This window comes from Macrobrachium rosenbergii, chromosome 4 (assembly GCF_040412425.1).
Source record: "Macrobrachium rosenbergii isolate ZJJX-2024 chromosome 4, ASM4041242v1, whole genome shotgun sequence".
Lineage (NCBI taxonomy): Eukaryota > Metazoa > Arthropoda > Malacostraca > Decapoda > Palaemonidae > Macrobrachium > Macrobrachium rosenbergii.
This window is the reverse complement of record NC_089744.1, coordinates 38993587-39005689: the sequence shown is the minus strand read 5'-3', so window position 1 is coordinate 39005689 and position 12103 is coordinate 38993587. Positions and strand designations below refer to the sequence as shown.

Below are 12103 nucleotides of genomic sequence, written 5' to 3'. Positions count from 1 at the left end.
ACTGGAAAGAGAAACAACACCCATCAACGAAGGACAGGAAGACGAACTAAGAGGCGATGACACAGAAAAAGACAGGAATGATGAACTACCAAACAACGACACACGAGGAAACACCGAAGATGTAACAGAGAGGTCGGAGTGCATGGAAAAGATCAGACAATGGATGAAGCCAGATACAGAAATTAAAGAACAAAGATCCCCTCCATGAAAGCCTACAACACAAAGAAACTAAGGGAGAAAACAAGTGAAGTTAATGAAATACTGAGACTAGTACACACCAACAGTATCACAGAAACAAATAACCTGGCATATGCAGGAACAAGACTAGTAGTAGAACTCATGGGGATACTAACACCAACACCACCATTGCAACGAACCCAACAGAAACCAAATCAGCAACTGCCTTGGAAAAGGCTCCTGGAAAAACAAATCAAGGCGATGAGATCTGACATGAGTAAACTGAAAGAGATGGCAGAAAAGAGGCTAAGAAGCAAGAAAACAAGAGAGGAACTGAATAAGAAATACAAAGTACAAGAGAAGAGACTAAACAACACTATAGAAGACATAAAACAGAGGCTTAAAGCCATTGGAGATTATCTGGTTGATCAGTGATCATATACTCTTGTTCACTGTTAGAGGAATACTTCAAGCAGTAACCACCATGTGACACTACTAAAATCTTACCTCCAATGATTGGACCATAGTGATTCTTACACCATTCCACGAGAAGGAATTTTGCTAGTTCGTCTTTGAAATTTCCATTTGTCAATAACTGGGAGCCTCTTTGTCGTGGAATTTATTCTGGTCCGGTGATTGTAAATCTAGTATTATTATCTGCACCTCTTAATCTCCTTTCATGATCTTTAAGTGAAGGGTTGATGTGCTTATCAAAGAGAACATGAATTTGGCTTCCTGGAAAAGAGCAGATTTTTATCAAAAATTCCTTTGCTATTGCTCCATAAGATCCATTTGTCTGCTGCAAGATTGTGTGGATTAATAAGCCTCCAACGATAATGGTTGCTGCCACATTACGGTGACTCACAGTTGATAAAGAGCTGTCTAGATTCATTTCCAGTAACCGTAGTAGGGCTGACTTTTCGGTTTTTAGGGGAGATCCATCACTGTGCGCCAGTGAAAGGGGAACTTCTGTCACTGGGAATGACAGAATGTGTCTCAGGTCCAAGGTAGTATTCTGATGAGAAGCAACCTGGATTATACGTGCAAATACATCTCTTACTCCTTCTGCAGCTGACTTGAGAGTAGCAACCATCGATTTCCTTTTATTGTTTTTCTCCATGGCGAAGTTTTTAACCCTTGTTTTTGGCATGGTCTTTAGAAATCTAGACTTGTCAACACTGCATTCTTGCAGGAATGTCAATCGACATTCATGACCTCTTGAAAGTGACCCAAGCAGATAAAGCTTTGTTTCTTGATCAGTAGCTTTTCCAGATGAAATATTCAGGAGTTCAGGTGAACTATAGGCAGGGTTCCCAAAGGGATTGCAAATTTTCTTCAGTAATGCACTTAGGACTCCTATACTCTCATTATCGTTCTTGATTCGCCACTGATGAAGCTGAACAGATGGCTGCACAACTTCTGTGTCCAGCATGGTTCTTAATTCTGAAACAGCCAATCTTCTCTGAGTTGTTGTAATGCTCCATCTGCGAAATGTGCTTTCAGAGTTCCTAAAGGCAACAATACCTTTCAGTGGAGATGCTGCATTTTTGTTCACTGTTTGTTCCAGACACATGTTGACTGCAGTCCTAGCATTGTTTTTGGTTGTTCTACGAATGGAGAAGACACCAAGATCAAGACGTTCACGGCATTCAGGTTGGAGGGACTGAAGCTTCTGCAGAAACAAACATCCCCAGCGAGCATAATTGGGTCGATTTAACCCAATGAAAATGTCCAATACAGTTGTTAAAACTGATACATAGAGATCTACATCATTTGTGTGTATGGCTTGTTGTAGTTGTCTGCAGACTTTGTTTACCATGTACACATAAGTACTCCAGTATGCAGCAGTTGGTCCTAGCTGCCCTTCCATAACTCGTTTAAAAAAATGTTGCAGGATTTCAGATGGCCATGGAAACTGTCATTCACTGCAAGATACTCCTCAGTTGGTTTTACCTCAGATGGCGCTTCCTGAAGAACATATGACATGTCAGTTCATGCTTCTTCACCAAGAGTGCACAGAAATCTCTGGAACAATAATCCTTCCATGACACAGGCAAGGATTTGATGAATACGAACACATCTGTTGTAGAATTTACCTTTAATAAATCCTGTCAAGGATCCTTCAGCAAGGATGCCAGATTCAGTAAGCATATATTTTACTCCTGAATCATGAATATAAGTTCCAAGTGCACCAAAAAATGCCATTTCCAAGTGAAAATTGCTGAGTAAAATCAGCAGTCTGTCAAACTCTGGTGATTCAGTTGCTTGCACTGAGTAAGCCTTGATGGCCACAGCAAGGTCGTAAGTAAGAATAGCATAGCTTTGGTTCACCTCCTTTGCTACATTCAGAGATCTTATTATTGTATCCCTGACTACATCATTTTGTGTTGGAGGTAAGGGAATAGGATCCATATAACAGATTGTTGTGGCAAGTCATCTGTAACAAATTGGGAATAAAACTCTTGGAAAAGAGGTAGCTGTCTGTGTAGTGACTGCCAGTTCCAGTAAAAATCTAACAAGTTCTCTTCAAAAACACTGGCCATCATGTCAAACGGGCACTTTTCAATGTTGCCCTAAAAGGAGGAATGTCTCGATCAGAACCTCCATATCGTCTTCACTTTCGTCTACAAATCATTTATATTTCTTTTGTGTCATCTTTTGAGGATTTGTTTTGATAACAGATGCCGACAATTGAATGAAGGGTGCTCTTACCATCTAATGTTTCCATATTTACATCATAGTTATCCCAGGCAATAGCTGTTGCGAGGCTGGGTTTACACAGAATTCCGTCTGGAGTTTCCTGATTATCACCTGACACTGTGAAGGCAAATTCAGTCTCTAAAACTGATAATACACAACTTGAATGTATCCACGAGTTCATTAGTATGCAAGTCAGTTGAAACCAAAAGAAGGTATTCCTACTTCGATAAAACAAACTGAGTAGGTGATAGCTCAATTATTATGATTTGTACTCTGACTATAGCGTATATCTTACATATGTATTACTATCTATTCAGTAGTTGCGTATCACTTTATTTAACAAGCGTTATGTATATAGACATTTTATAGCAATAAATCGAATAATGATAAGAACTTACATGCTGCTTTACAGTGCCAGTCTTCTAGCCTTCGCTTATATCAACGTTCATCTCGTAAACAAAGATAATACAAAGCGAGTAATGTAATTGAAGTCAGTTGCTTGCTTGACAAAATAATATGACAGAATTATTATAAGCCTACAGATGAATGTTATTTATATGAAACAAACAAATAATATTCGTATAAAATAGATACAAAGTATATAGAAAGGAGAAAAAAGATTTATTAATATATCACGATAATGTATATTACTGGTGAATAGCAGCCTACTTACTATACGTAGTTTATGTAGATAGTAATTATCAGGGCTTGCCCTTCCCTCTCTCCACCCATTAGGGTGTGTCTGTCAGGGGGTAACCACCCACTAAAATGTCTGTCATTACCAACACAGAACTCTAGAATATGCAGTGCAAATTTTACTTGGTATCTCCAATGTTGGATGTAGATCCTGTCTCCCCCTCCCCACTCATTGTGGGGTGTCTGTCAGGGGGTAACCACCCACTAAAATATCTGTCATGACCACCATAGTACTCTAGGATGTGCAGTGCTATTGCAGTGTAAATTTTACTTGGTATCTCCTAAGTTGGATCTAGATCCAGTTAACCGCCCCTTTTCAGTGTGTCTGTCAGGGGGAACCCACCCTCTAGTATGTCTGTCACTGGTCATTCTATAATCAGGAGAGTCCAAGGATATATTATATATTAGTTTCATCTGGTATCTCATATACTGGATCTAGACCCAAAATCTAACAAGCAATTAGTGGTGCTTGTTAAGTAAGCCACCCATATATTTTCGGCAGACGGTCAGTTTCACCGTTTACAAGTCTACTCCTAAATATTGGTAGGGGTTACAGTCGGTATCTCTTTCATTGCATCTGCATGGTCCGGGCTGCGGGACTTAATGCCGAGGTAGCTCCAGGACTCATGCAAAAGAGTGCGCAACTAGAAACAGCGCACATAGCGAGAAAAGTGATGGACTCCTAAGAAGGCAGGATGCAACCCGGAACCCCACAATATAAAAACCACCCAGTCGAATAGGGTGACTGTGATAGACCAAAAGATAAATAAATAAATAAATAAATAAAAAATAATAATAATTAAATATACTGATGGGGATCTCGATACCAATTTTTGCTCCTATTGTAGTTATCATGTGAGCCGATATGCATATGATAACCCGGAAGCAAATTCCTGAGACGTATGCTAGTGTTGCACCAGTCCAGGTTTTTTTTTTTCTTGCCCCTAGGTTAGGTTAGGTTGGGTTAGATCAGGTTAGGTTTGATTAGGTTAGGATAAACTAGAAACTTAAGGGTCATTTGGGTGTGGGAAACATAATGAGATTATTTTCAAGAAAATTCTATGGTTAATTTTTAAGATATGGCGTCTCGCTTTTTTCAGGGAAAGGTCTCGGTACTCGGTTACATCTCGGGAAAATGCAACCCGGAATCATTTAAACTGTCTATATAATATTACTGCAAAATTTTGTCTACAGGAAATTATTCAGATCTATAAAGTGAATCTGTGTTAATTTTGTAGAACATTTAAAACAGAAAATTTAATATGATTTTACATGGTATATCTCAAATAAGGAAAAAGTATTTACATTAAAATGCCTGAGTTAATTACGAGGTAAATTCAACAGTTATGATTAATAACATTTTACTTTTTAATTAAAGTATGTAAGGTAGTCAGGTTAGTAATTACTTATCGACTGGAAGATAAATGCTTATTAAGGATTAATCTTGAGGCAATGAAATAGAAAACAAATTCTACGTTACTATGACGTATTTCTTTCTTTCTCTCTGTCCCACTTTCGGGCTTCTCTGACAATTATCTGGTGTGGGAAAGTCTTCTTTTATGCCTTCTTGGAAGGAACACTGGAACGTAATTGGATCTCAAGTTACGACTTCAATGAACCATTCGGGAAGGAAGGAGTGTTGCCCTCTCTCAGATGGAGGAGTGATGACATGCAGCCCTTCCCTTCCTCTCCCCCTTCCACACCTTCCTCCCTCCCTCGTAGAGGCACCTCTTGCCTCGTTCATTCTTCATATTAAATCTCATCTCGGGTATAACGAAAATTTGAGACAATTCTAATTTCAAAAGCTGCAGTCGGGTTATGTGCACAAATACGCAACGGTAATGGATAGGAACAGATAGCGAAAAATTAATATTAAAGCGTGAAACATTAAGAGAGTCAGTTAAAAATATAGGCTTACAAAAAGGATATATATATACATATATATATATATATATATATATATATATATATATATATATATATATATATATGTATATATATAAAAGAAAAGGCGTTGACGTCAGGAAAGGATGTTATCCTTGAACACCAGCCATTCTTAATTACGTGATCATACACCGAGCAAGAATAGCAAATATAGAATCACACTATCAATTGATTCATAAATAGATGGTTAATTATTTTCTTTTTACTTAGCCGAAATTTTAAAATTAATTCTGTATGAAGCTTTATTACCCTATCATCCGAATGTCCGCCATTTCGACATCTAGGGTTTTCCTAAAATGGGCACACGATGGCAGACACAACACAGATTTTGTCAAACACGATCCTGAGATCTGTAGGGTCAACCCCGTAATGGGATAGTGCCGTCAGTGCACCTCATGCAGAGCACTGTAGGTATTAAAGTTCCCTGCAGCGTCCTTTGTCCCCTAGCTGCACCCCCTCTCATTACTTTCATGTTCTCTTTCTTCCTTCTTACTTTCCACCCTCTCCTAGCAATTGATTCATAGTGAAACTGCGAGGTTTTCCTCCTGTTACACCTTTCAAACCTTTTACTGTCAGTTTCCGTTTCAGCACTGAATCACCTCATAGGTCCCAGTGCTTGGCCTTTGGCCTAAATTCTGTATATTATTTCTATATATATTTTTAGGGTCCAAGTATCTCAGAGCTCCTGAAAACAGAGAGGTAACCTTATATAAGTCAGGATAATACAAGGTCAAATGTGAGCTTAAAGTTTTTAAGTATTTTTTATTTTCGTGGAGATTGGTCCCCAACAGCCGGCTTTATTTTGATTTATTTTTTAGTTTTTACATTTAAAAAATATGCTACTGCTACGGAATTTCTCAGGCAGTTTCTCCAAAAGTTAAGCGTGCTACTTTACACGATCTTTAAGATTTAAGAGTGCATGCACAAGCTGGGGCTCTTTCTATATTTCTTTAACATTTTAGGAACCTTTGAATGTTTTACAAGGAAAGAATTTCTTGGCTCTTTTACCTACACAGTAGTTTTAATCCAAACTTTTATGTTGCAGACAAGAAATTACCCGAGAGTGTAATTTTTTGGTATTTCATAAAGAAAGAAACTTTTTATTATCCTGCATTTTTTTCAAGTTATTCAAATAACGTAGCTTCTTAATTTTAGTAAACGTCATAAGCAGATAATACAGTATAAGTTCCTTGATAGCTACCATTTAATCACAATACTTGCATTCACCGTTTGCACAAGATAATAATTTAACTTGCTTATTAACCGCCTTTTTAATAACAGCATGACGCATATATGCCTTATTGTCCATACGATGAAAATCTCTCACGTATACGAGAGAGACAGATAGAGATAGAGACTGGTACATCTCCTCAGTGGTGAAAGTATAACCTATAGAGAAATATGTGATATCATTCATCCTTGGCGTTCCCATAAGAAATAAAAAGATTGTCAGGCCGTCGTTGTTCTATCTTCACTTTGAGACCTGGCACATGTCAATCCTACGAAGCGTTCATTCTTGGATCAAGTATCGTATTTTTAGACCATTTATAGACTAAGAAAATGTTGGGTCCTTTTCTGTCCGAGGAGTGGTGGTACAGACAGAATTCATTAAGTGCTGTCAGCACTTATATTTATATTCAAGAAGCAAAATTAATTGTATCATGGACATGAGGTTTGAAATTTGGTTAGACAGACTCGGCTCAGCTCAAACGAAGGAAAAGGTTCAAGTAACAGCAGAAACGAGTTGGTAGGTCGCAGATCTAAATATAATCGTGTACGAAGACTAGACTGTTATTAAAATTTAAGTCGTAGCATTGAGCTCGCATTTGCAAGGTCTGTTTGATCTTAGTCTGTCTCTTGCCATTCATTCCATCTGTGAATGGGTACCAGCGTCAGCTGGCGTCAAGGACATGGGGCTTACATCCTCATACATACAGACTTGCTGAAAACTGGAAGACTCTACCTTTCTTAGGATAACCCTTCTAAAAGGGTAGGATATATATATAATACATATATATATATATATATATATATATATATATATATATATTATATATATATATATATATATATATATATATATACACATAAAAAGGTTAATATAATTGTATATATATGTATATGTATGTTAGTCATATAATAATTTATTTGGTGGTTTACTTATTGACAGTTAGATTGTTTTATCAGCCTTGTTTTTTCTAAGTTTGTAAAGTCCCCGCTCAACGGGTTTTCTTTAGTGAACCTCCTGTTTTCTACGGTGCCTTTTCTCCTGACCCTAGTTTGCAATACCTAGCCATGTTTTATTTATGTAAATATGCATGTATTACTTACTCAGTTGTGCCCTTTTATATTGTATCTGTGTTAGAGCATTTTTTGTGTCTAAATCTGTTAATTTTATTTGTCACGTTATCTGTATATACCTGTCCTGTTTCACATTGAGAACAATTGACCTCGGGTCACCTGTATGTCCATGTATGTCTTTGTACGGATGTCTGCATGCCGCTTTATAAGCGGCCTGCTCCCTTAATAAACTAGCAGTCAGTGTCTACCTGCTCTCTCTTTTGCACCCTCTCATAGTGGTGACCCCTGAGTGGTTCCCGGAGCCATTAATGGGCCCAAATGGCGACTTAGTTTTGGCCCAATGAACTACCCCACGCCCCTAATGGACTAACTACAGCTCTTTAACAAAGCATTCGGGCATACTGACCCTCGTCATCAGATTGCCGCCGTCATTAGCGGACCCAGACAGCAAGCTCCTAAGCGTGTATTGACGTGAGTGTAACTCACACTCTGAGTGAGAGTGCAGAAGTGAGCATGGATGCAGACATTCCCTCCCACATACAAATAACCGCGAACTTCGCAGAGTCTGATATCTCCCTCGCGCAAAACCCACTTGCGCCCTCCCCCATGCCAAGGCTCGCGCGCTCCTCCACACCGATACCCGCTCCTCGCGCACTGCCCTTCCTGATGGACCAACCGAGGTCCGCCCTCGCCATAAAGCTGCCGCCGTTCACACGCCACAACCCGTCATCATGGCTCTGCAGGGACGAGGGGCAGTTTACGGTGGCCAGCCTGACTGATGAAGTGCTGCAGGCAGACATCGTAATTAATGCCCTCCCGGAGGAGGTTTACAGGAAGACTGCCCTTGGGTGTCTGCCACAAGTGCTGCCACCTACCAGAAGCTGAAGACCTCTCTTGTTGAGACTTGCTCCCTGCTGATCTCCGAGAGAGCCGCCCGCGCCCTCAACCTCGCCAACAACCCCCGGCATGACCCGAACCTCCTGGAGACATGGAACATCATCCAGGACCTTCTCATCCTACCTGGGACAGATGGCAGCAGCAGGCACACGGAGATAAGCCTGTCGAGGGAGATCTTCCTCCGTCAGCTCCTCCCAGAGGTTCGGACCCAGATCTTGGAGCCCTACACTCTGCCGGTTGGGGGACCTAATTAAAACGGCACAGCAGCTGACTGACTCCATGAGGGCAGCGAAGCGGACATCCACGCCCGCACACCCCATCAACTGCCTCCAGCCGGAGGAAACCGTGGCAGAGGAGGTAAACGCCGTCGTCAGGAGGTGGCCAACCCATCACCAGAAGAAGCAATTGCCCGGGCCTTGCTACTACCACCGGCGGCGGCAGCAAGGATGCCCGGAACTATGAGCCCCCCTGCCTTTTCGCTCATCCAAAATACGGGGGAAGCAGCGGCCACCAGCACAGGCCGCCATGGCAGCAGAAGCCCCCAGGAGCCCCGCACCAGTAGGTTTCTACGTCCGCAACACCATCTCCGGCAGGATGATGCTGATCGACACTGGGGCCGTGCGGTCAGTATTCCTGCCTTCCAGAGAGGACTACAAACGCCTGTCGGACCCGACTGCTTCCCTGACGGCCGCCAACGGGTCCCCCATCCTCTCCTACGGCACCAAGCTCCTGTCGGTCTCCATCCTAGGCTGGAGGTACAAGTGGAGCTTCATTGTCACGGACGTGAGGACTCCACTCCTGGGTGCGGACTTCCTGGCCCACTTCGGACTGGCAGTCGATGTCGGCCGCAAACGCCTGCTGGACACCATGTCCTACCAGTCCCTTCCCCTAGCAACGGGCCCCAGCACACTCACGGTCTGTTCCATCGCTCCACACCAGTACGCCTCACTCCTGAAGGAATTCCCCGAGGTATTCAAGCCCGAACTGCATCAGGTGCCTAGGGCCCCTGCCAAACACGGAATTTACCACCACATCAAGACGAAGGGCCCCCCCGATACATACAAAGTTCAGGAGGCTTCCCCCTCGGCGCCTTCAGGAGGCCAAGGACGCTTTCGCCGAGATAGAGCGTATGGGCATATGTAGAAAGACCTCCAGCCCGTGGGCCTCCCCCCTCCACATGGTGCAGAAACAGACGGCTCCTGGAGACCCTGTGGTGACTACAGGCAACTCAACCTCACCACAGAACCAGACCACTATCCTCTCCCAAACATGCAAGACCTCACGGCCTCTTTCCACGGGGCCAAAATATTTTCTAAATTGGATCTTTTAAAATCCTACTTCCAGGTACCAGTAGCTCCAGAGGATCTCCCCAAAACCGCCATCATCACTCCCTTTGGGTCCTCCGTCTGCGCCTTCTCCACCTTTGGCCTGAGGAACACAGGGGCGAGTTTCCAGAGAATGATGGACAGCATCCTGGGGGACCTGAACATTTGCGTCTGCTACATCGATGACATTTTAATTTTTTCCAGATCCCACAAAGAACACCTGCAACAAATCGGGAAGGTCCTGCAGCACCTGCAGGAGAACAGCCTCGTCATCAGGTTCAAACAAATGCACCTTCGGCGTCGAAAGAGTCGACTTCCTGGGCCACGAGGTATCCCTGGAAGGCGTCCGTCCACTCGCATTGAAAGTCGAAGCTGTTGCCAGGTTCCCCACCCCTACCTCCATCAAGGCCATACAAGAATTCCTGGAGATGGTCAACTACTACAGGAGGTTCATCCCCGGGGTCGCGCACACACCATGGCCCCCCTGACGGAGATCCTGAAGGGCCATCCGAAGACCTTAGTGTGGGGCCCCGACCAGCAGCGGGCCTTCTCCCTGACGAAGCCCGCCCTCGCCAAGGCAACCGCCTTGGCTCACCAGGACCCCAACGCCCCCCTCCAGCTAACGGCCGGCCGTTGCCTTGGCTCACCAGGACCCCAACGCCCCCCTCCAGCTAACGACGGACACCAGCAACATCGCCTGTGGGGCCGTCCTGGAGCAGGTCATCAGTGGAGCCCCTCAGCCCATCGCCTTCTTCAGCAGGAAGCTCAGCCCCACCGAGTCCTGCTATAGGGCCTTCGACAGGGAACTCTGCGCAGTGTACCGGGTGGTACACCACTTCAAGTTCCTCCTGGAGGGCACGCCCTTCACAATTTGGACGGACCACCAGCCGCTGGTCCACGTCTTCACAAAGTAGGGGGATGCATGGTCCTCCAGGCAGCAATGGCATCTTGCGGCCATCGCGGAGTTCACCTACTCCATCAAATACCTTCCTGGCAGGAAGAACCCTGTAGCAGACGCCCTCTCAAGGATCAAACTCAACACAGTTTAGCTCGGGATCGACTACGAGGACCTTACCCGGGAGCAGGCCACCGACCCAGAGGTTCCAGCCTACTGCACCGCCATCACGTTGCTGAAGTGGAAGGATTTGCCCCTCGCCCCTGGGGGGCCAACACTGCTGAGCGACGTAAGCACCGGCCACCCACGCCCGCTGGTACCTGCCTCCCGCCACCGTCTGGTCTTCGACATCATTCACGGGCTGTCCCACCCCTCCGGCAGGACGACGGCCAAGCTGCTGGCAGAGAAATTTGTCTGGCATGGCATATGGAAGGATGCGACGACCTGGACGAGGTAGTGCACCAAGTGCTAGACCAGCAAAGTAGGGCGCCACACCGAGTCAGGGGTGGGCGGCTTCCCCCAGCCAGGAAGGCGTTTCAGACACATCCATGTCGACATCGTGGGCCCCCTTCCCCCATCAGGCTGGGCCAGGTATCTTCTGACAGTTGTCAACTGCTCCATCAGGTGGCCCGAAGCCACCTGGAAGAAGCCACTGCCAGTGCATGCGCCGACGCCCTCATCTCCAGCTGGATCAGCCGGTTCGGTGTCCTGGACCATATAACAATGGACAGGGGTCCAGCCTTCCTGTCTGAGCTGTGGACCGCCCTGGCACGCCTGCTGGGAACCTATCACCACAGCACCACCGCCTACAACCCCGTGGCCAACGGATTGGTGGAACGGTTTCACAGGTCCCTGAAGGCGTCCCTCATGGCTCACTGCACCGCCGAGAATTGGAGGTACCAGCTGCCCTGGGTCCTCCTCGGGATGATGACCGCCCCCAGAGCCAACTGCAACCTGTCTGCAGCAGAAAAAGTCTACAGGGAGTCTCTCGTAGTCCCAGGCAAACTCATCACAGGGGATCGCCACAACCTGACGACCCAGAGGCTCTGAGACATGGTCGGAAAGTTCGCCCCCTGCCAGCGGACGTACATCGACAGGACGTCCCCCTTCCTTGTGCTGGAAAGAAACAAAAAGGCATTCTGGCTGGCCATCCACTGGAAGGATGACT

At 44.8% G+C, this 12103-nt stretch overlaps 1 protein-coding gene across 1 annotated transcript; it reads left to right on the top strand.

Moving 5' to 3' along the window:
- Positions 1 to 9240: 9240 nt before the first annotated feature.
- LOC136837309 (uncharacterized) lies at positions 9241 to 9858 on the top strand. The gene has a single exon (XM_067102056.1). The coding sequence runs from the start codon at positions 9241 to 9243 to the stop codon at positions 9856 to 9858; it is 618 nt and encodes a 205-aa protein (XP_066958157.1).
- The last annotated feature ends 2245 nt before the right edge of the window (positions 9859 to 12103 follow it).